The 24,778-nt window shown below is 40.0% G+C and overlaps 1 protein-coding gene across 1 annotated transcript in view; it reads left to right on the plus strand.

The window, feature by feature from the left end:
- Window positions 1-24,778, plus strand: part of ZNF516 (zinc finger protein 516) — a 102,203-nt gene that overhangs the window by 21,590 nt on the left and 55,835 nt on the right. Inside the window, exon 2 of the mRNA XM_062570055.1 lies at window positions 21,014-23,044. Within this exon, the coding sequence (XP_062426039.1) occupies window positions 21,139-23,044 (1,906 nt within the window). The 5' untranslated portion in view covers window positions 21,014-21,138. The remainder of the gene's footprint in view (window positions 1-21,013; window positions 23,045-24,778) is intronic.

Consider the following 24,778-nt stretch of genomic DNA (forward strand, 5'->3'; position numbering starts at 1 on the left):
AATTTCACTCTGATTTCAGTTTTTGTTGAACACAGTGACATGACTCCACTAACACTTAATACATGCGTATGAATAGCTTTGAAAATATGAGTAGCCCCACTGGACTTAATCAGATTATTTTGTGGTGTGAAGTTACTCATTTGCGTAAGTGTTGCAGAATTGGAGCTTGTGTAAGGTTTCAGTTAATGACTTAAGTTTCTTTTTGTTCAATTCTTGAAAACTTTTTAAAATATCTGAAAAGCCTGTATTTATAGCACAACCCACCTTCTGCATCCAGTTTCAGAAAGGAAAATCATTTTAGGTTATCTTTTGCTTCTGCAGAAGGAAAAACAGTAATGTGGAAATAAAATGGATTTTGGCTTTATACATATTTCATCGTTGGTACAATGGATACATTCATAAACCTTTAGTAATACGTGTTTTGTTAGTTTCCTGTCGTTTTAAAAAATAGGTGCAAGATTTTCTGAAAAATGGCAGCACAAAGGCCTTAAATTAGAGTTAAATTATGAAACGCTGACTTTACCATCCAGAGCAGTTTAATGGTTTTATATGGAATAAGGAAACAGATCAGGCTTTCTCGCTTGCAGGGCACTTTAATACACTGTAATTTATGTGACTCACTTATTCAGGCGGTACACAAGAAAACATGTTGAAGTATTATGACATCTTTTTGCAAAATGCATTCATAAAATAGCTGTTTTAAATACATCCCATAATATTGCCATTCAGTAGGGACAAATTGTGGATCTCAGAAAATCATAGATGTCCTCAGACAACCTAAAATATTTAATTCTTATTAAATTTTAAGCAGGATTCACTATGCATCTATTTAAATAGCCATTCTGGGTAATACCTGGAAGTTCAAGGGTTTCAGACACTTTTTGGGGCATTTTCTAAGTAGCAATAAAAGTTTGCTGAATATGGATTCAGTGCACTATGAGAGATAGACAAAAACATATTTTCTTCAAAAACTCGCTCTGTAGCAGCTTTCTCCTTCTCTCTTCCTGCCTCTTCCCCTCCCCCATATAAGTGTTGTTTTTTTTTTTTTTTTCTTTTTTCCTCTCCTCTCTAGGTATTTTTTCCTCTCTAGGTATGCGTTGCTGCATGCTTATCGCTACACTATCTGATTTCTCTTATACAAAAAATCAAATGAGAAGACATGTAAGAGCACAGCCAAAGTTTTCAGAGGAACCTTTAAGATTAGGTGCCTAACTCTCTTTGGCTACTTTGAAATTTTCAATTCACACTTCAGTCTTTGTCTATCTGCATAGCTATTGTGTCCTGTGTGTATAAATATATAAAATTTACTGTATTATAAAACTAACTTAACATCTCTGTTGCGTTAAAGGTAGGCAGTTGAAAGGTTGCTTTAGATCTAAGTTAAAGTTAGATTTTGTTTTACTAACATTTTGTGTGTTAAATTAGATTCAAAAGTAGTATTAAACATAACTGTTTATGATGTTGGAGTCGTGTCTGAATAAAAAGGTCAGGTTGGCGCATAAATCATGCAGGAAGCAAGGAGGGTGCCCGCATATGGCTGGGCCCAGGAGCGAGCGGACCTCTCAAAGACGCTTGCTCCATGGAACTTGCTTGGCAAGGTGTTACCAAGGTAAAACGTTACAGCTCAGGGTGATTTATGAAGAGGTCATGACATGTGCTTCATGGCATAAGAGAGCAAATAAAAGCGTGAAGTTAGGAAGACGCCTTCTTGAGGAAAGCAGTTGTTGTCTACTTTTGAGTTACTTTGCATCTTCTAACCTTGGGCTATTGGTCTGGTCTCTTGTGGCTGCTCTTACGTTGAAGTGATACATGACTTCTAGAAATTTTTTTTCCCTCTATGAATCACTGCTGTAGCTGCTCAGATTTTAAGACCACATGGCTGTGCATACTCTCTTATCGTAGTACGCAGAATAAACAGTGTACATCATAAAATGGTTTTTAATTCAAACAGAGTTTGTTTAAAAATATTAGTGTGGCAGCTACGCTCTAGCTCAGCCAGTGTAAAGCCAGGCAGTGCTTGCGAAGCCACTGAAACTGCGTAGAGGTTTATGACAGTGCCCGCTGGTGACCTGGCAGCGTTTGCACTTCATTAATTTCAGTGTTACAAATGCTTTGAACAGCAGACTCCAGGTTGTATTGGGAACAAGCACTGTAGTATTAGGAAAGCAACAGAACTTTGCTCTGCAATTTATATCTCAGATGCTTCATAGAAGAATGCTTTATTAAACCAGCAACTGCTTCCAGATCTTCTCCAGAGACCAAATCCAAGCTTTTTTCCTCAGTGATGAAACATGAGGACATTAGAAGGGGGCAGATCTGCTGTATTTTGCTTCTTCATTCATGGAAAAGCTGCAGTCAGTACTAGCAAGCCAGTTTCCCATTTAAATTGCTCAATTTTGTTAAACTGGGGTTTTGTTGCTCAGAACTGGAACCCAGCTATTTCTTCTGACCTCGACATCTGCTTGCTTTTCTTGGCTAGCTGAAAAAATGTTAGAACAAACTTAAGTAAGAACAAACATAAGGCTCTAAGAGAATAATTCAAACCTTGTATATGAATGTGTAGTTTATCAGTTGTTGGTCACATTTCTTTAGGAAAGTGATTCAATAAAAATAATTGTAACACTCCTAGGAAATCTTCCTGTGGGTACTAGAATTGATGAGTAAAGAACTCTGATTTGATGTGTATTTTGATTATTGCGGAGAGTCTCCCTGGAAAGATTTTATTGTGCTGAATGAGACCAACTTTTGGTTTCGGCCTCTGTTCTCTGTTGTTTGGGAAGGTACTTTAAACGAGGAGTGCCTTCAGCACCCGACAGCTGTGTTTCTTCCTGAGGCTTTCACCAGTGGAGAACAGTAACAATAACGTGGAGATAACTTAATTATAAAATGCATAGAGGTTGTTTCACTTGCTTGAACAATAGGCTGGAGACATGGGAATATGAATCAGTGAAGCAATAAGCGTTCTTCTAATAAGGAAGCATTTACAAATGAAATGGCTTTTAATTTCAGTATTTTTGCGCTGTGCTCAAGATACATCGTGGTTTTGTGCCTTCGAGTTTAGGTGCTTCTATCACAAAAGGATATCGTACTGGCTTAAATATTTCTGGTTTGCAGATGCCTTATAAGGAAATGTAAGGTGATACAAACTGTTCTTTCGGTTGTGCTTTCCAATTAAGTTAATGTATTACAGAAACATAGTTCATTTTAGGTTTGTGAATAATATTAATCTAATGAAATGAATGCGAAATGTGGATTCTTTCTCAAAAAGTTGCAGACTGTAGTTAAAACTAAGCTGGAATATAAATTGATACTTCTGCAATACAAGTAGCTGTGGCGTAGTATCACATAGCCTAGCAACAGTTCAGTACATGAGACATAACTCACTGCCTTAATTAGCTGCCAGCCCAGAGGTGTGGCGGCAAAGTGCATAAAACTATTGCAAACAAGTCTCAGAATTTGCATGTGGTGTTTTCATTTGCAATGTTAGTATGGATGACAAACATTATTAACTTATGATAATTAAAGTGCAGATCTATAATTTTGCGTCATTTCTACAGTTTGTTTTACTTTAGGTTCCAGGAAACATTGTTAAGTTTTGAAAAAGCTGTAAAGAGAAGTTATTGAAAAGAATTTGAGGTTTAAATGGGAAAGTCTTTAAAATCTTTACTGTTTGTGTTACTCAAATATTTACATGTATTTCATGATTTCTAAGTATGTTATTTTGAAGACTTGTATAGGTACTTAGGAGGAATGCTTTAACATTGCTCTCAGATAGATGCTCACAGTAGAGGGGTCCTATTCTTTTTAATGGCTTCAAGTGATTCAGTTAAATTAGACCTTGTTGCACTGATACGGATCTGGTCATTACTTCTTTTTGGCAGGATTTTCCTAACAGTTTGCCTTCATTAACAGCTACCAAGTGACTCCTAGAAAATAATTAAAATTTCTTTTGATGACATTCGTAATATAATGGCTGTGCTATTGCTGGAAAGTGAAATCAAATTGTTTGTGTTAGCCACAACATCTCTACAGATGAGTCTCACTGTATCAAACTGAGAAACTGTTGGCCTTACAAGGAAGCCTCTGAAGATGCGCGCGCGTGTGTAGATATGCTAGTTGATCTCCCATGTTTCTTGGGACTAGTACACTATTCACTTCAGAAACCTAGTGCTGTTTGGGTGTTGAAGCCCTTTAAAATGTCAGATAACTTTTAAAATTCTATTACTTAAGAAAGCCAAGTTCTTGTGATAAAATGGGTATGTTTTTCCCCTTGCTTCCCCTCTCCCTCCCTTGCAGCTATAAGGCATTTTGCTTTAATTCGAAGCTGAGGTCCGTTTGATAGAAGCACAACCACTGTGCTTCCAGGTTCATCCTCTGGGTTTGCAGCAGTGAAGCAATGTCCCCTGAAAGCCTCGTGACAGCTTGCTGTAACGCAGAAGGGCCCAGGTAGCCGCTGCAGTAGGAAGCCATGAGTACCTCTCTTAGAGCTGTTCTGGGTAGCCAGTGCTATTTGACTCTCTCAGTTTGAAAGTTGTACTTACCAGCTTTTCTACAGAAAAAGCTGTTGACCTCTCGTGTATGTTCGTGCAAAGGAATAGCACTGAGCCAACTTTGCCTTGACTAAGTGTGTTTACATGGCTTTGCCAAAGATGCGCAGTGTGCACTCGGTGGCTGTAGCACTTGCTGTTCAAGACAAGGCTTGCTTGAAATTCTGTGGTCACACGTAAAAACTCCCTACCCCTAACCCAGAAGCGACTGTGCTACAAGAGCTGACACAGAGAGAGGCCTACAACCTTTTCTTGTGCAGTAGCAGGTAGCTTAAGATTTGATATTAATAGTCATGAAAAGAGAGTCTCAAGTAGGCCAGGCTGGAGGTTCACGCTCTCCAGCATCGTCTCTCCGACGGCACTCAGTAGCAGGTGCTCAGGGAAGGAGCGTGAGACACGGGCGAGCCCTGCGTGATAACTCCTCTTGGGATGCTTTCCCAGCTTTGACCAGTTTGCAGCAAAGGGGCTCAGCTTAGGGGTTTGGGGTGATTTCCTAAGTTACAGGTCACAGCTACATCTTTGTTTTCTTAGCCCCAGATGGGCTTTTTCTTTGTAAATTTGTCCACTTGCTGCTGAGCTTCGTTTGAAGCAATTAGGTGGTGTTGAAGCTCTAAGCAAATAGAGAATTTTCTTATAATTTTGGGGACCTTATTTTCCAGCTGATCTGCAGATAGCAGACACAGTCTGAGTTTAAAAAAGAAGCCTTGCACTTTCATGGTGCAAACAGATATAATTCTAAATTTATAAGGAAAATAAAATGACTGCCTTGTACTTGAAAATGAAGAGCTGACATCTCCTTTCTCGTACTTGTTTAAATGTGTAGTGACTCCATTGAAGTCAGTGCAGTAAATCTGGATTGACACCCATGTGACTCAGATTAGAATTTGACTCATAGTTTGTAACAAAAAAAGCTTTGAGTGTGCCTAAAGCTCCTATGAGCTGGCGATTTCTCTGCTCGCCCTGCGATGAGAGATCCTCATGGAATAAAAGAGCTATATAAAACCATCATAAATGGGTTCCTGGAGAACAGTGATAGTTCCCTCATGCAGGAGGTACCGTATTGCACCAAGGTCACCCCTTGGATGAGCCCCTGCATAGAGAATTTTCTAGGCATGTTTCTATGAGAAAACGGGTGCAACTGAGAAATTGCTACTTCTTTGGCTGCAGACTGTCGCTCGCAGCCGTTGGGGAGCTAGAGCAGCTGCTGAGCTGCCCAAATACCCCTTCAGGGGCCAGACTGGCTGTGGCGGTCCAGCCTTCTAGGAGGCACAAAGGTAGGAGCCTAAAATTACCCCACATTAGTCCTTTGGGTTTGTAGTCTCCAGCGTATGGGGAAGCCTCATCTTCCTGAAGTTGTTAATTTGCTAGAGATGGTGATATAGATCCTGATGCAGGCCCTTACTTTCTGCCGTGTTTGGTGAGTCGCAGTGGGTTGGCCTGCTGACTTCTCTCCTACAGGATACCAAGTAATTTGGGTCAAGTCAGGTCTAATCTTTCCGCTTACTGGTTTGTTGTTAGTGGATACTGCAGCTGCCTTTAGCTGCCGTTCCCAGGACGGGCCAATTTTGCCAGCGCCAAACTGAATGAGACACGGTGGGTTTGGCTGCTCAGTCATCGCTGTACCGCACGCTCACCAGAGTAGAAGAGGCAGTTGTTTTAGCCGTACGGTATTATCACTCTCTGTCCTAATTTTATCCAGGGCTATAGTTTGCTAGAAACATTCTGGCAGAAGATCAAGGAATATTAACACCATTCAAGACTTGGCTACGTTTGTGCCACATTTGCACCACAGGGCACCTGGCAGATACGACAAAGGGCCCGTGGCCTTCAGGAGAGGTAGCTGGGGCTTGGGAGGACATCATGGGGCATCTAAAATAGCACTATGATTGGGCTGGTCTTTCCTGGTTATACAAGCTGATATTTTATCTTTAGCTTTCTTAATTCTTTTTAGTTGGAAGCATTAAAGAGAGTATTTACAAACCCAAATCTCTAGTGTTCAGTACCAAAATCAGTTTTTTTTTACAAACAAAACAAAGCGGTTTGATTTCGTTTACCTTTTTCCTTTTTGAGTACATGTAAATCTCACAGAGTAAGTGGAAGCTGCATACGCTCTGTACTTCTGACATCCACCTAATGAATGTGTGGAGAGATTACTCTGTTCCCGTGCATTAGACACTAATAGGCAAGCTGCCTTAGCCTTCTGAGAAGGCTGTGTTACTGGTGAAGTGGAGGAATAAAGGAATCCCTCTGCTCACTTATGTTATGGTATTTCTACTTTAGATTTTATCAAAGAAGATAAGGATCCTTTCTCCAGACTCACTTTTTTTCCTCCATCTTCTTGTTTTATGCTGTCTGGTGATTGCAAAACGAAGGTAAGCTCCTAGGCTTCGTGGTTGTTGGAAGAAGCGTGAGGTGCTACTGAGTGTCCTGTAAAAGCTCAAAAGGCAAATAAAAGAATCCACAGCTATGTTATGTTTAGAAAACTCTCCTGAACCTTTAGCTATCTCATGATACTTGAGTGTTTGACTCATGAGTTTTAGTATTCTCAGTTGGCAGGTCTATAATCATCATCTTTATTATGCTTTATGTGAAGATTTTAAACATACTTGCTGTTGGGTAGTGTTTTCAAGTGACACCTTGAACTTATTAATAAATTGAATTAAACGTGTGGGAAGTTCGTGAGGTACTAGAAAGTATCATTAGAGAAGCATGATGAAGTGAGGAATGATAGATAGCATTTCATAGTGAAGCTGTACTTTAAGAGTGTGACATTAAAAGGAGTTATTCTGCTTGATGGTAAGCCCAATACAATTCACATTTCAATGGAAAAAAGCTTCCTTATGACTGGAAAATAAATGATTATAGGTACAGTACTAAATTTGTGAACCCAGCCCCAGTAATAATCATCTCATGTATGCTCTTCTTCAGGAATGTGCTTTGTAACACCAGTCTAGTTTTGAGACAGTGATTTTTATATGGCAAAGTTTTTGTAGCAAAGAAATCTTCTCTTCAGTCTATGAACAGTGACTTTGATGAAAGTACCTGTTACTTAAGGAAGTAAATATAGGCGTGCTTATCTAAGCCTACTTAAAAAAAAAAAAACAGATCCTCTAAAGTATTAGTAAATGTTGTAGCTGACTTGTAAACTTGCCAAAATTAGATTACACCTGCTTAAAAATGTATTTTTAGGCTGGCATTTTCAATTAGTTTTGCTTGATGCTGCTACTGAAATAGGAAGGTCTTCATTTCAGCATAGCTTGCTCCTTTTTATTTACATGCTCTGTGTTAGCACTGCAGTAAAGTAGTCATAGAGTACTAAAGATAATATGTTGTTATAAATGGTTTATTTTGATAGTAAGAAGCGTCAAGTAACTGTGATGCAAGCGATCATTTAGATACAGAGCAAGTACATAATACTATGCTATTAGGTCATGATTATTTAGCACCCTCCAAGGTATACACATATATTGAAAAGGAATAGGTGAGTCATAAATGAATGACACACAGAGAAGTGAAAGCTATAAAAAGATGTGTAACACAAAATACGAGAATAGTCCTTACATACGTGGCTAAAACAAACTGCGTTTGTGTGTTAGGAATAGAATCACATCCCCTAATGAATCAGTCATGCAGTAATCCGTGCTTATTTGTTGTGTAACAGGTTTAAGGATTTAGCAGTGTGGCTCGAATTCTACTCTCAGAATTAGAGAGTCAGTTATACTGTGCTTCTGCAGTGGAAAATCTACTTGTTTAATCATTGCCCTAAAGAGCAAAGAAGTATTTGTATTTGCAGAAATGTTCTAAGTGTGATGCAAAGCAACATGCACATGCTGGAATAAAGTTAGTTTGGAAAGCCTTTGATTCAAAGCTTTATTCCCAGGAATAGTATGAGACTTATCCCTATAAAAAGAACACAACAGTTATGTGAGACTCACCACTAGAAATCTTATACTTTAATTTGATGTTTTGCATAGTCATCTTTTTCTTAGTTGCTTGGGAAATGAAAAAAGTGGAGGGAAATGTGTTTCTCTTGCTGACATGTAGTGGCACTTTAAACACAATTGTTGATATTCTTGTTTGGTTGTTATTAACAATCTTGAAAGTAGGTAAAACTGGCTGGAAACCTGTGTTTCAGAAAAATGGAAACCTATGTTTCAGAAAGGCAAAGGCATGGAAGGTTGCAGCTCCCCGATTAAGCTGGTTAGTAGGATGGTTAAAGTGAGCACCACTTGTTTCGTGTGAGACAGGGTTCCTTAGGAGATCCAGAGAAAAGCCATGAAGCTTGTCTGAGACAGCCATGTGAGCATGGAGGAAAGGACTGGGATCAGTGACATTTGATTAATGCTTTGTTTATTCCTTTACTATCTGATGATCCTTTTGGCTCAATAAGAGAGGAATTCTGGGCAGGCAAAAGAGGGGATTCATTTACTTTTGGGGACTGATGGAAAAGAGTCTTTGTTTTTCGACTTTAAGCTTTGCCTATTGATGAAAAGAGGAACTTTGACTCTTTGAAAAGGTGAAGCTTGACTTTATAATGATGATTTGACCATAGAAATTACTTGAAGTCAGAACATTTGACACTGTATAAAAGGTTTCAAGTCCTGCCGTAAGGAATGTACATTCCAGTTACAACATAACAGTGTGTGATAGATTTAATTTTGGAATATAATTTTGAATTAATTGTGGGGGAAAAATTATGGGGATTAATATGATAAAATAATGAAAAGTGGTTCTAAATGCATCATTAAAATGCAAGGACATAAATGGGAAAACTATATGAAAGATGCACAAGGGAGAGTGAGTCACGGACCGCACAAAGAGAATACGATGGAAGTGTAGCAGTCCTTGAAGGAGAAGAATGACACTTGAACCTAACATGCAAGATATTTGACCTGTATGTTGGCATCCTTTGATTTTTAGGAAGCATGATGCTGTTAGCAGCAGGGTTTTTGAATAGACCAAGGGGAACAAGTTATGAGCTAGGCTGCTGGAGATGATGCTGTAGTAACTGAAGACAGAAGTTCCTAATGAATGGGCAAGTCTTCGAGGGAAGGGGGCAGAATGAGCAAGAAGGATTGCAAAGGCCCTGGAGATTCAGAAGCAGAAGATGGAACAATCCAGTGGTGGACTTGGGACATGACTGCACACTATGGTGCTGAGGAATAATAGAGGAATAAACAAGGAAGAGATGCCTAATTAGTTTTTCCTATTGATTCTGAAATGGCTGGCAGTGCATTAGATGGGGAGTTACACTTACTGAGAGGGGTTTTTAAAAGGAAGAAAGGAGAACAGGAAGAAAGCTGTGTGCAGGGAGGCCCTGACTCCAGAGGCACTTAAGTATGTGTGGAAATGAGTTTGTGAATGGGAAGCCGATGAGCAGAGATTGAAGTTATGCAGGCCAGGGGGAGCCTAAATGGCAGAATTAGTCACGAAGGGCCCAAACAGGTTTGAGAGGGAGTAGGAGGCAGAGGTGTTTGTGGAAGAAGCAGAAGGGTTTAGGGGAACTGTGAAAGCGAAATTGCAAAAGCGGAGAGTGAAGAGTGAGCAGAAAGGAAGGGAGAAGCTGTGAAAAGTGGCCTTTGCATAATGTCAATTGGATAGGAACGGCTCTGGGAAGCTAGCTGAGTGCTGGGGGATCCAGAAGGGATTTCACAGGCAGGCCAGGTAAGTGGTGTGCATGGATAACAGGAGCTGGGAGGCGGCATGGGTGATGAAGGTGGGGTGGAGCACATAGGTAAGCAGAATTAAGAAAGTCTGTGCCAAAGAAGTCTTGTGGGATGGAGAAGGTTTTATACCACGATGGAAGATGATGTGGAACATATATAGTAACAATATTGTCTTGAATTCTTCTGTTACAAAGAGAAGTTGAGAGCGGAAGGTATTTGTTGTGTATATGGTACATAACTACATTTCTTTGAAAGGATAATTAAAGTGTAACTGTAATATTTAGTGATGCAAACAATTTTATGTTTTTTGTGCATCTTAGGGTGTGTGCAATTCATATTTGTTTTACCCACTGATAGATCTGTCTTGGAAGCTGTAGTATATGGAAAAATAAACAAACCAGGAACAACTTATGCAGTAGACATTTTTTTCCTTTCAGGTTTGCTTCCTTTAAGTGATAATTTCAGGGTTGTTTTTGTTTTGTTTGGTTCAATTTTTTTTTCCTGAGAGTTGCTTTGTATTTGTCACCAAAGCTGTACAAGAGTTTCTAAGCGTGAGTGGGGAGTGGGTTTTATTCCTTTGCTTTTTCCTGATTTCAGTGCAATGCTCTACCTTCCTGTTCTCATTGCTATAGCAAAAGCTGGCCAGAAAGGCCAAAAATGAGCTTGGCATTGGTTTTGGGGCTAGACGTCCCACTCAGACCTTTTTTTGTTCATTTGGCTGGAGTAGAGGATGTAACACAGAGTCATTACTGCAGTTAGGTAAGTCTCTGGCTTTCTTTGGATGTCTGGGGAAATGATATGTACACTGTACATACGGGATTAGTCCAGTAGTTTCAGAGCCCTTGACTGGGCTTTGAAGGAAGGAAGAGGGAATATCTACACCTATTTACGTAAGGGAAGCGGAGTCATTATATATTAAAAAAAAAAAAAAGTTGTCGAGGTTTATCATATGATACCTGTGATGTCTCAACATGCAAAAATCTGAAGCGTACCTTGCCCTGTGCAGTAACAGCAGCAGAGTTACCAGGGTTGGTCATGCCTGCCTGTGCTGATAGAAGCCAGTTTGTGTCTCAGAGATACGTTGCAGTGATGCTCCCCATAGGCAGTTCAGCACTTTGTACCAAAGCAAGGCAGAGCATCTGAAAGCCGAAAGATTCGGTTTTAAGTTTAGTTTTTCTTCTCTTGGCTAGCAGCTTTGAAATCCAGAAAAAGTCATCTTGTGCTTTGTATTCATTTGATATACAGGGCTATTTTTTTAAGGGGGGGAGGAGGTAAGTCAGCTTAGTCTTCATGGTAACGTTGCTTTTGTCAGGCTATACCTGTTTGCTTTTCTTTGCTGACAGTGGTAGACCAGTGCAGGGTTCAGTATATCTCACAGCTGGATTTATCACATACACAATGGAAGTAGCTTTCAAGGATGAGAACTGTGGAAAACTCTCAAATGACTCAATTGAATAAGGAAACAACAGCAGGCATCTTCTGGTCTTCAGCATTGGTAGTGAATTTACAAACTGGTGATTCCTCATTTAAACTACTAAGCGATCATCTGTCGTACTACCACGTATAAGATAAGCTCCTCATCACAAGTTTTGCCTGTGGATCAAGTGATCTTTGAGGGTACTCTGTATTGTTAGCAATAAGAAGGTGAAATGAAAAAGTTTCTGAGGCACTGGCTATCTACAGCTTTGCATTCAGCATAGCCTGGGACTTGTGACACACAGCCAAAGCTGTGTGTGAGTGCGGGGAGTCCTAGTTCACAGTTGAAGTAAACTGAACTTCAGTTTGCAGCAGTTTGGGACCTCTCTGAAGTGCACAGAAACTGGCTGTGTTCTGGTGTGGGCATATTCTGGATGCTTGACATTCAGAAATGTTGCAGAGAATGGAAAAACTGTGATTGAAAGTCTTAATCACCTGCTTAAGTTCTTAAACGTTTAAGAAATCTTCTTAAAATAGACCTAGTCCATTCTGTTTTGTGCTTTACAAAAGCTTACAGTAAAATATTTGGGGGAAAGAAAGACTCAACCAACCCAACCCAACCCAAATGGCAATAACAAAACTGAGTTTTGGGTGTTACGTGATTAGTGAGCAGATTTTGTGTTGCTTTTCTGGGCTAAACAGTGCTACCTCGGAAGGTAATGTTTAACAGGATGTTTTTATGGTTTACTGAATATAATTATGTCTCCTCGTATTCCAGGGCACAGTTCTTATCTCTGCCTCTCCCTCCTTTTCTTCTTTCTTTCTTACATTTTTAATGAGATCTTTTTACACTCTTAAAAATGGAACTTTGAAAAGAGACAGTGAAGTTAGCCCAAAAACTTGTTCCAGCGTTTTACAATTTTTTATGATACTGTGTAGAAAAAGTAAGCAAACAACTTACCAGTTGCTGGTGTTACTTCAGAAATCTTTTTTATTACACTAAGGCTTTAATAGTTAATCAAACAACAGTGCTGTAATTCTAAATCTGTTAACAGGTTAATGCTTGGCAACGCTTGTATTTATAAGGTAATGATTTTACTATAGCAATTTGAGCAGTAGGATATATAAAGAGAAACCAGCTTATTACCTTGAATTTCTTAATTCTCCACACAGCTTATTTTGTAGCAGCATATCATAGAAATAATCGTCTTCTGTTGACCTGCTGCACACATAACTGCAGCGAGTAAATTTGTTTTGTATTAAATGCATAGCTGCTCGCGTTCAAGATCTGCTGTGGGTAAGCTGTTACAGTGCTGTATGTGTGTACGAAGGCACTGGAGTTCGTTCCTCATTGCTGTAATTGTTAGTTGTGTCAGGGAGGAATTTGGGCACTTAACAACAGTGTTGCTCCGTGTAGCTTAAGCTAGGGTGGGAAAGCAACCATTCAAAATGCTCACTTTTAATTAGGCACATTTTTTTTTTTTTTTTTGCCCATTCAAATCTTGATTGACAGAGCATAAAAGCATTCCAGTTTTAGCTAATGGTATAGTTTCTCAGTTGATGCAGATTGATATCATGGCACTACATGCTCTTACAGCAGCTGAGCATGTGGTTTGTATGTAGTTTGATAAGGGCAGATGAGAGAGGGATCGAGAAAGCGTGTGTGTGTGCGCGTGTGTGTACTGAGCTACAGGATCTTATGCCAGCTGAGATCCAGTCTCTATTTTTCTGTAGTTAATGTGAAAATAATTAAATATTCATTTGTCATGACACTGTACATACATTTTTTTTTAATTATTATTTAAAGATATAAGCTGAACAGAACATAATGGAGCATATTGGCAGGAAAGTATCCTGCCTGCACAGTTTGAAATCAGCCTCTGTGCTGCAGATTCAAAATGGCCATGTTACAAGTCCCTATAAATCGGTTTGCAGTGGAAACCCTAACAAGATCATTAACTATAAAAGCACTCTTGGATGCTGGGAAAATACTGTGCTCTACATATGTATATGCATCTCCATAGACATGCATGAATGGACACCATTAATGCCATCAATTTGAATAAGGAAGTGATATACAGGATTGAGGGGACTTTGCTTTTTTTTGGAAATCGGTTATTTTTATTTTGATACTATCAGCATTATGGACATCTCTTCCACTTTTTAGTACTTGAAAATATTAAGACAGTAAAGTAATTCACTTGTGTGGGTGTGGCAAAATAGGAAAATACACTGCTGTTGAAGTAAAATGGAGTCTTTTTTTCTGAAGGATTTTTTGAATTTAGAATGATGTTTATATTCAGAATTAGCAATGGTATTTACAGCACGTCAAAATAAGTGCTTTTGACTTTCCAACATATATCATTAATGACCCTAGGAAAAAAAAATCACATCTGCAGTAGTTCAGTTCTTGGCTTTTCTAGGGCTGATCAATAATCACATTGTATATTCCTCTCCTCCCTTCCCCCCGTGAGGTCAACTTTAACTACTAGTCTTTATATTTCAGAAAAAGGACATAGACTGCATTATGCATTAATAATATTGGTCTCGGTGTTTCTTTTGGATCTAATTTATGGCTACCCCATCAAAAATCAGTAACACTTTTTTTTTAAAAAAAATACTTTGTCGTTTTTTCAGGAGACCCTTTTCCCCCTTCTGCTTTAGGGTGCTGTATTGAGAGCTTGAGGTAGGAATTTGACTGTGGATGCTGAACTTCGCTGTGGTTTTACTGTTTAAATGGCTCCTCTATTGTGTTGTAGAATGTGAAAGTAACAATGGGAGGAGAAAACAATTTCAGGGCTTCTTGGCTGGATGATAACACAGCTGCTGCAGCGAAGTCCAGCTAGGGTTGACCAGTCACATTTGGACAGTTATTTCTAATTAGAAGTTCTTATTTATGTTACATTAGAAAATAGTTTGACCAAAACTTACATATTTGAATGAAGTTCATTTTCTCCTCTTTGTCTTGAAAGATTAATGTTGCTTTTTTATTTTGTCCTGCAGCCAGAATAAGTAGCCTTGAGAGAATCTTACCTTTAAAATACGCTTTTTATTTTAGACTATAATATAGTGGTCTCTAGTAACTGCCTTAAAATAAAGGGTTATTGTGGGTAGTTCTGTCAGTGTTACATATCACCACTAGCTTAAGTCTTGTGATGGTGGCATTTTGTGATTTCTGTGTTGTTGTTCTTTTTCCTATGAAAGTACTACTGATACTGGTTCCCTTTTATTCATTTCTTCATATTAGAGTGGAAATGTAGTTTGTTCATAATGGATTATTGATTGGTCTGAGAACAGCAGAAGCCCCAAGGCCTGTCATCAATGGTACTTACTTTCCCAATAGTGAATGCATCACTTCATGCAGCTATTCGCGACCGAAGTCTGTAGAATATAAGCCTGTAATTGTTAATCTAGTACAGAACAGTTTTTAGGGAGAGGAACTCTTCATTGTCATTATGGGATTTTCCCCCTCAATTTGTTCAAAGAATAGTCCCTTTGTTTTCGCAGCGAGATAAAGCTTGTCCTGGATGTTAATGATATATTTTAATTCATTGCTTATAATACTACAGTGTAACTAATAAAGTACATTTCTTTGTCTCCCAGAACACAAACATGCACAGTATACTAAAACACAAAATATGTACTGAGTGGGTGACAGCTCCGTGTTTCTCGACATACCCTGTAGCAGTGCAGAAGAATATTCCCCTCTCCCTCCCCCCGCCGAACTGCTTCTGTAGGAAGCACGGAAAACTGGGTTATGGACATTTCTATTGTGCTGCTGACTTTCTGTTTCGAGAGATACTAACCTCGCTGCAGGTACCTACCTCGAGCTTACCCAGTGTTAGTGTTTTTATCTTTATTCCGGTGCATCCTTTCCCCTGCGCGGGGTGTGGTGCTGGTTCAGAGCGGCCCCGCTTGGCTCGCGCAGCCCTCGCTGCCTCTCTGAAGCCTGCTGCAAGATGTCATTAGATCATGGAGGGAGAATGACACGGAAAACATATGATGCAGTCAGAGGAGCCCAAAATAATATTTCAGTGTTCAAACTGCAAACTTTTCAAAGGGAAACAGCTTCCTCAGCTGGTTTGTTTGTTTGTTTGTTTAAGTATTGCGAAATTCTGCTTAAGGATTTTTGAAAACATAAGCTGAATTGAACTTACACCAACAGAAATTGTTTGTTTTTTCAGGAGCTTCTCCCCCCCCCCCCCAAATCCCCTGTCAATTTTTGGCAGGCTTAAACAAACTTCAGTCTGTTGTTAAGATTGCCACTTCTAATAATTGAATACATATGAAAATTAGACAGTTGGCTTTTTGTAATGAGTTCTGGGGTTTGGCGGTAACTTCTTACTGGATTAATTTAGGTTATGCTCAGAAAACCAGTTCAGAGCCGTGCTGCCTTTACCTAATGCAGGTTTAGTCCACAGATCACAGGATGCCAGGATTTCCTGGGTGGGAATTCAAGGATGGGCCTAGGGTTTAAGGAGGAGCTCTTCCAGCTGCTCTTAGCTCTCCTCTAGTGCTGGGCTGTGACTAGCGACATCCGTTCTGCTGAGCGATCGGAGCCTTTCCAGACCTGGAAAGATCTGGTCTTCCAGGTGCAGTTTTTTGCTAGATGCAACTTTCTCAAATTCACCTACATGTTAATGTGCTCAATCCTGTCATTTCTTCATCTAGAAAGAATTTGAGTAAGGTTTTTTTCCACAAGATCATGCCTCACAGAGTGCTGTTTTGTTTTGTTTTGCTTTTTTTAAGTCATTATTGCTTTTGGCAGAGGAACATGATGGAGTGATTGCACTGTACGTTCAGACCTCTTGGAGATTAAAGGAGTGTTATTTCTACAGTGCATTTATCTTTCAAATGGGACTTGAAATACTCGCACCCAAATTGAAAGTTGTTTATTTTAAAATATGTGCTGTGCTATTTGAAAAGCTCTGGGTAGCTTCCTAAATTTTATATTTTTGTTTATTGCCTACTGAAGCATTTTACCTTCTTTACACTAGAACCCAAACAATATGATTTTGTTAAAGTCAGGTTTAGCTCAAACCAAACAAACCCAAAACATTTCTAGTTTTCTGTACGTTGTAAAAGAAGTAACTTTCTTCTTGCATCTTCCATGTTTCAGTTGCACAAAATGTTGGTACCTGAGTAGAACACAAGAATGAATTTGGAATTATTTTTCCAGTGTTGCATTCTGTTCTTCAAGTTTTTCACATTCTTTTTTTAATTTTTAGTGCTTTTTCACTGTTTTTTTTCAGAGTGGCACAAAAGGGCCTTCAGGAAAGTCTGGCTGGCTGGCTGTGGGGAGTCCTCACAGCATACATGGTCCTCTTAAGGAATGTATAAGTGACACGAAGAGTAGAGTAACACGTATTTTATGAAGTGCTGCTGTGGTGTATTTAAAGTGTTGCTCCCCTATATTTTTTACCCATGCTTCACCTGAAGGATACGGGAGCATCTCGCAGCACTTGAGGGACGCGGCAGCTGCCCGCTGCGGTGCTGGTTGCGGTGGTGGGGCTGAGGTCTCCCCTGGGATGAAATGGGCTCTCTGTTGCTGTGCTGGTCAAGGGAAAAACCTTCCTTGAGGTGGTAGGTGCAAAAACAAGTTTTACAACAAAAAACCTTCGGCTGCGTGAAGGCATTCCCTGTGGTCTTTTAGATCTTTATTGCTGTTCCTCTCCCATCTTACTTTTTTGTAGCCAACCTGAGGATAAAAGATGATGGTATTAAGGGCCTTAAAGGGGCTGAGAGGCCCTCTGAGAGCCCGGCGTTGGTGCTGCCCGCCCTGCCCGGAGCAGGGCGACTGCTGGGCAAAGCCAACCGCGTCTCCCCCGCCAGCGGCTGGTACCCGAACGAAGCTGGAGAGAGCTGCTGCCCCGCCATTCGGGTCCCCTTATGCCGCGACGGTGGTTTCGTCCCACGCGTGCTGAAAGAACGTTATTTGTAAATATTCTGGAATAATTTTGAGTTTTAAACTAAAAATAGTTCTAGTTATTGTAGCTATCCAGAAAGAAACAAAATTAGGTTTTGGAAAACTTCAGTACCTGTCAGCCTTTCGCAGTGAGTGTCTGGAGTTACCAGTTGACACTTTCTATCTCTTCTGCTGTTTTGGTGGGTTGGGATAAATGTTTAATTGCTGATAGGAAGGTGGGGATTATTTAACTAAAATTTCACTTCCTATCGATAGGGTTCTTTTTAAGTGTTCATTTCTTCCTTTTTTATGTTCATTCTTTTGAATTGAAGCATTTTTCAAAGTTGTCATTTTTATTTCAAATTTTCGTTGTTTACTTCCCCCCTCTTCGATGATCAGGAGCTTTGTTGCTCTGCAAAGAGCCCTTCTAAGATAATTATTTTTAAGTGACACTCAAATGATGTGAGGAGGGAGTTTTAAGTCATTCATATACGTTTGTGTCAATTTACCAAAGCCTAAAGCGAACTTCTGCACTATATGTAAAGAAAACTGAGATTTGGCGAGCGCTTCCTCCCCTGGAATTTCTGCCTGTGGGGAATCAGTCTCAAAACTTTGTCAGTTTTAGATATATCAGAATAATTTGAAATCTAGGAATATTTTGTTTCAACTTTTTGTTATAATAGGCTAAGCTAAAATAATAAAGTGAAAACAATGTTCTGAGGATATTCTGGTGAAGATGATACACTCCATGAAGTGTTTCAGACTAATCAAATAATGCATTAGTTTTTATTAAATCTATCATTTCTCCCCCCCACCCCCCCAGCAGGCCTAATTGACTATGGGGCTAAGGGAATCTTCTGTGACTGGCTAAATATCCCTATTCCAAATAATGCTTTCTTCATATACTCATTTTCATAACTAAGCTTCATTAATGAAAATGCTATAAATAATTAAAGTGAAATATGTGAAGACTGCACATGGGAAAGCTGTGGCCAAATAAACAAAGGAACTCAGAAGCACTGGATTTATATATGCTGAATTGTTGCCTACAGCATTCCTGTTGGCCTAGGTTTGTCTCTTAAAACTTTTTGGACTTTCAGACAAGAAACACTATAGAAATTAGAATTTTAAAATGATATCTACTTAAAAATAAGAAATGGTAAAAGTCATGATGAACAGTGTTTTCAGTGGTGTGAAAAATGTAGACAAAACAGCTAAAACTTCATCTAAAATACCCATGAAAATCTCTTCCAATGCTTATTATTATTATTTTTTTTAATTTTATACCTGGTGCTGAAAATTTCAGAAGAATGTGTGGCTTATTCGAGTATACCACTGTGTTAAAATAGAAATACTACCCTACCATTTCATTTATTTCCTTTTTTTTTCTTTATTATTTAATGAGTTTTAAGTTAAGTCTTTGATTAGGAGACAGTATGGGTTGCTACTTGGCAGAACTAGAGGCTGGGTCAAATAAATGAGGATGTTACGCCTGTGAATTTCATCGGAATTGTTTCATTCACCAGTGCAGTGAGCTCCACTGCAGCGGAGCTGGGTTAGCTGCTGTTGGGCATGTTGGTGCCTCCCAGTACAGCTACAGCCTGCCGGTTTCCGAGTGGCTGCTGTCGTATATGTAGCCCTGGTGTTTCTTATGAGGCTGCCCCTCAGCTTGGTCCTAACCTGCTGTTTTCAGGGATTAATTTAGATGTGTTTATAAACTTCTTGCTAGTATATACTTCTCAACTTGTGATCAGGTGTGTTTTTTTTCTTTCTTTCTTTCTTGTTTTTTCTCTTTTTTTTCTCGCTTTCTGACAGGCTAATATGTTAGTTCTAAACCTAGTCATAATATAGAAATGCTTCATTTAAGAAATGAAACTGTGCTTGTAGCACATCTCTCAGATATTCACTCTCCAAGGGAAAAGGTAGATTGGGTAGATACTGCTGATAGCACTTAACATGCCAAACAGATACAAGAGAGGCAGAAAATCAAAGCCAGAAACGAATTGTTTGTAGAAAATAAGAGAGATTAATTTAAACATAATAAAGTTGTAATATAGTATGTTACTGAGATGATTTTTTTTTAACCTTGCTTTCTGTTAGATTTGTACTGCTGCTATGGTTAGACTGTATTTATTCATTTACGTATTAGGAAGAATCAGAGGTGAATCCAATGAGAAGCCTTAAAATACACAACTGTAGCTCTTTGTTTTGTCTCTGAAGTGACAAATGTATAAATATATATTCTTTTGTTATTGTTTTTATATGTTTAGCTAAATGTTTTCTTGGCGTTGTAGTAATAATTTAGTTCTGTTTATTAGAAAATACAGTATTCTTTCATCTTCATCATGTGGTGTTTGTAGTACTTAATGAGGATACAAAAGGGAGAAGTTTTCTGTTTTGTAGTTGTGGTAATTGAAAAAAAAATGTATTAAAGTCTAACCATTCATTTTGGGGCATATTCAAGGCACAGAGTTGCTGGTGTATTGCATCTAGCATTGCTGAGAAACATAGTTGCCCTTGCATTTAGTTATGGTTGTTATCATACATGTTGCCATACCAGAGTTTTTAAATCTTTATTAATCTGTTTTGTTAATCAAAGCCACTCCTTGTTTTGTTTGTTTGTTTATTTTGGGGGGTAAGGTTCTGTTTCATTGAGGCAGGTACTCTTGTGGTTTCCTCCTGTATGTTTTGTTGACATAATTCACCCACCTCTAAGATCAGCTGATAGCTAAGCACACTTAGTTTACTTTGCTAAGTTGGGACTAAATCTTACATTTAGATTTGTTGTTGTTGATGTTGTTCATTGCCCATCAGGAAATCCGTTCTAGTTATACTGAATGCTCTGTCAGACTCTGCATTCTTGTTTTCTCTGCAATCAAAGTACCAAGTGTACTCAGTCTCTGCGCCTGTTCTGTGCATGCCACATCAAGCGCAGCAGAACCGTCTGAGACGCAAAGTAATGCAGTTGCCAGCAGGAATATGATATTTGCTAACATCTCTAGCAAAGCCTTTTATCTTTGGCAAGTAAATATTTTACATGAAATTATACATGATGGCAAAGCCACAGATTTAAAGTGTAATAACCCCCTCAAGAAATGTTTTCTTTATTTAAGGTGTATTTTTAGCCACTTCTGTTTGGATTTAAAAAGAAAAGATATTTTTAAGGTGTTCTTTTTCTTTTTTTGAGACAGTGTGATGTCAATAGATGGAAATAAATTCTTTTTTCTTGGTTGATCTTTTTTTGGATTTTATTTTTTTTACAAGTGATACTTCGAGTGAGTGCTTGCCATTGAAGTCAAGCATGTTAGAAAGTCAAACGAGAAGCTCCTGCTTTTTCATTGAAGTAAATCAGTATAGTGTACTTTTGAATGTGGGGCTAGTGATGGAGACTGTAGTAAAAATATTAACAGCTTTAAATATATTTAAGAATGAACTTACACAGTTTTTGTATGTTTGTGTGATCTTTGTTTTTGTTTCAGGTGATCTATGCCACCTGCTTAAAGAACACACAGAAATAAATTGGCCCTTCAGACTCTTTCAAGTAGTTGAAAGGAGAAACATTACCTGGAGAATGAAGAAATAAAACTTTACTCTGTGCAACCGTATGATTGAAAACACCATCCAGCCCTCCTCAGCTGTCGGACATGCTTGTGTCCGCCTGCCCTGTCCACCTCATGTCGCAGTAATACAGATGGATCGCATTAAAGAGGCGGAAATGGAATTACGAAGATCCTCCAGCCCAAGCAAGCTGAGCAAGAGCGACATGGACGCTGACAAGACCATGTGCCACAGCTGCTGCATCTGTGGTAAAAGTTTCCCTTTTCAGAGCTCCTTGTCCCAGCACATGAGGAAACACACAGGCGAGAAGCCCTACAAATGCCCTTACTGCGATCACAGAGCTTCCCAGAAGGGCAACCTGAAGATACACATTCGCAGTCACAGAACAGGCACTTTAAGTCAGGGACACGAGGTAGAGATGGGAGAGGTGCAGCTCGGGGAGCTGGGAGTTGCGGAGGGCCTCGGCGGGTGCACCAGCCCCACTAAAAGTACCTCTGCTTGCAATAAGATCCTGAACGGTACCACCCGGGTAGATAATGGCAAGATCTTGTTGAGAAGCAGCAAGAAGGAGGTCTCAGAGGCGGCGGCTGCAGAAGAGGATGGCAAGCTAACCTCTCACCAGTGTACCTTCTGCAAAAACAAATTTGAAAGAAAGAAGGACCTTGAGCAGCACCTGCATCAGGTCCACAAACCGTTCAAGTGTAGGTTATGTAGCTACATGACCTTGAGGGAAGAGACGCTGTTAAACCACATAGAGAAGGACCATATAACAGCTCAGGTCCCGAACGGGGAGGCTTGTACAGAGAACTGCAAGAGTGAATTGAGTGCAGGCGAGTTTCCTTGCGAAGTCTGTGGTCAGGCCTTTAGTCAAACCTGGTTTCTGAAAGCTCACATGAAAAAGCATAGGGGATCATTTGATCACGGGTGCCACATTTGCGGCAGAAGATTCAAAGAGCCCTGGTTTCTCAAAAACCACATGAAGTCGCACGGCCCAAAGACTGGGAGCAAAAACAAACCAAAAAATGATTTAGAGCTCATAGCCACTATTAATGATGTGATACAGGAGGAAACAATTGTGACTGGCCTTTCTCTGTATGAAGTTTGCACCAAGTGTGGAAATCTGTTTACAAATATGGAAAGTCTAAAAGCACATAATGTTGTTCACTACAGAGCTCAACGGAGCAGCACAGGGGAAAAAGCTGAGGGCTTAATTGACGGGAGCCTAAACCCCTCTGTAACAAAGCAGTTTTTCTTACAGTGTCTGAATCTAAGACCATCTGTAGGGATAGATAGAGTTACAAGAGGACAGCCTGGAAAAAGAGTAGCCGAGCTGGATCCAGTTAGTAGCTACCAAGCTTGGCAGCTGGCCACCAAAGGAAAAGTTGCAGAGCCATCTGAGTATGCTAAATATGTGGGATGGGACGAGGCTCTGGCAGATGCGGATGTGACTTACGACAAGGATAAAAGGGAGTATATTCTTGTCAACCAGGAGAAGCGCAAGCGAGATCAGGATTTGCCTAGCTCTTCCAGCAACCCCAAGAAGAAGAGCTGTGCCAGCGGGCGCCTGGAGAAAAGCAGCAGCACGCAGCCGGGGGAGAGCTGCCTCCTCGCGCAGGGCGACCTGGACTATCGGCCCTCCTCGCGGCAGAGCCGTCGGGCATCCCAGAACAAGTCCACCGAGTGTTTCGAGTGCGGCAAGATCTTCCGCACTTACCACCAAATGGTGCTGCACTCCCGGGTGCACCGCAAGGAGCGGCGGAGCTGCAGCGAGAGCGGGACGACCGCGCAGCCCGACCGCTACGGGTCCAGCAGCGAGGAGGGGGACTCGGGCTCTGTCAGTGGGCCCAGCACGCCCAGCTCCGCATCCGCCCCGGAGGACTCGGCGACCTCGGGCCTGGGCGAGGAGGGGGCCGAGGAGAGCTCGGAGGAGGGAGGAGCTGAGCCCTCCTTAGGTAAGGTCCTTCCCGCCGTTGCTCTTCTCTCTTTTCCCCTCCGCTACCTTTCCCTGGGATCTGCTCGTTCTTGCGCCTCCAGGAGTGATCCAAGTAAGGATGTCGGACGCATAAATGCAGCAAGGATCAGGCCTTTTGCCTGATTGGTGCCGCTTATTTTCAGAGCTTGTTGATTCAGCGTTTCTGGTGCAAGTAATAAAAGTGAGCTTGCAGGAAGACTTCATAAGGTGCAGGTAAATTTGTATTTCGGTGAAGGACACCTGAGAAGTATCCTAGTTACCCATAGCAACACCATTACCTCTGCTTGTTTCTTCGGCATAATAGTATCTTTCGTGGACATCTCGAGGCCTGTTTTACACAGATTTATAGACACCCGATGCAGCGTTCTGCCTTTAGCATTCAGGTGTAGTAAGAGCACAGCTTGTGTGGTGTAGCCCCAGAGCACAGAAACTTGTTAATCACCAGTACGAGAGGCATTTCTCTTCTCTCTTCCTCAGCTTTGCTTCCCAAACTTGTGTTTATAACTCCAAACGCTGTAATTAATCTCTCTGGATTAAAGCAGTCCTTTGAGTCCAACACTACTAAATGGAACAAATTATTCCCCAAATAGCAGCAAAGTAAATATTTAAGAGAACACTATTAAGCACTTTTGTATCATTTTTTATTTTTGTTATTCACCATTCTTTGTTTATAATACCCTTTTAGAAATGTGAGATTAACCAGTCTTTCCTTACTAACCTTGTGCTTTGTTTTGCTTTGATTTTTTTCTTTTGTTTGGCAAACTGTTATTTCTTTGTGTTTTCAATTCTTGTTTTGCGAAGAACATAGTTATCTGTAGAATTGAACTCGTTTTCAAGACCACCTCTGATGAAGTAATCAGCTGTACCCATTCGGAAAGAGGGTGGGTTTATTTATTTAGCTAGGTTCTTTTAGGATTTAGTTAGTGTTGTGCTTTCTCCTCTGGCTGTAGATCCTCAGATCCTGCAGCAGCAAAGCAACATTTTCCAGGATTATGTATTAATAGTTACATATTTTTCAAATGAATAAAAGTGGTGAAGCTTTTTTTTTTTTGGTCATTAAGCAGCTTTCATAAAATTCTCGTGGTTTTAGGAAAGCTGAGGTTTGGGCTGTCACTTTGAGGCAATATAACTTTCCAAGTGTAAGACTTAGGAGAAGAGAGAGCCAAAGGATTGAAATTGTAAAAAAATGAAACCCATCTGTTTGTCCCTAAAAGTTACAAGCATGGTCTTAAACTTCATTTTCTATGACTTGGATCAAGGCCCAAATGGACAAATTGGGTGCACACTAGAATAGAAACTTAAATTAAAGCAAGAACCTCACTATTTTTTAATGCTTTCTTGCCCTTTCCATAAACCACAACTCCAAAAAGTCCTAGGGACAAGTTGACTGACTGAAATAGTTTTGCCATGATTACTTGCCTATTTAATAGGCTCAAAAGCGGGCTTTCCCATCTAGTGTTTATTTCGGAAATTTGAAAAAAGAGCTCACTTACTTTATAGGAGTGCACTTAACTGTGTGTGAAAATCTGTCAGCTGCTGCCTGAAACATCTCTCCATGCAGTTTTGGTACAACATGCAGTGACAAAACGGTGGCTTTGTCCGCATGTAAACGGGGCTGCTGTGTTTTACTGGTGTAATGTGCAATGGAAACTGTGGCGATGGAAAACCAGCTCTCTAGAGACAGGCTGAAAACACTGAAACCCTTTTCCCATGA

Source organism: Rhea pennata, chromosome 2 (genome assembly GCF_028389875.1).
Source record: "Rhea pennata isolate bPtePen1 chromosome 2, bPtePen1.pri, whole genome shotgun sequence".
In the NCBI taxonomy this organism is placed as follows: domain Eukaryota; kingdom Metazoa; phylum Chordata; class Aves; order Rheiformes; family Rheidae; genus Rhea; species Rhea pennata.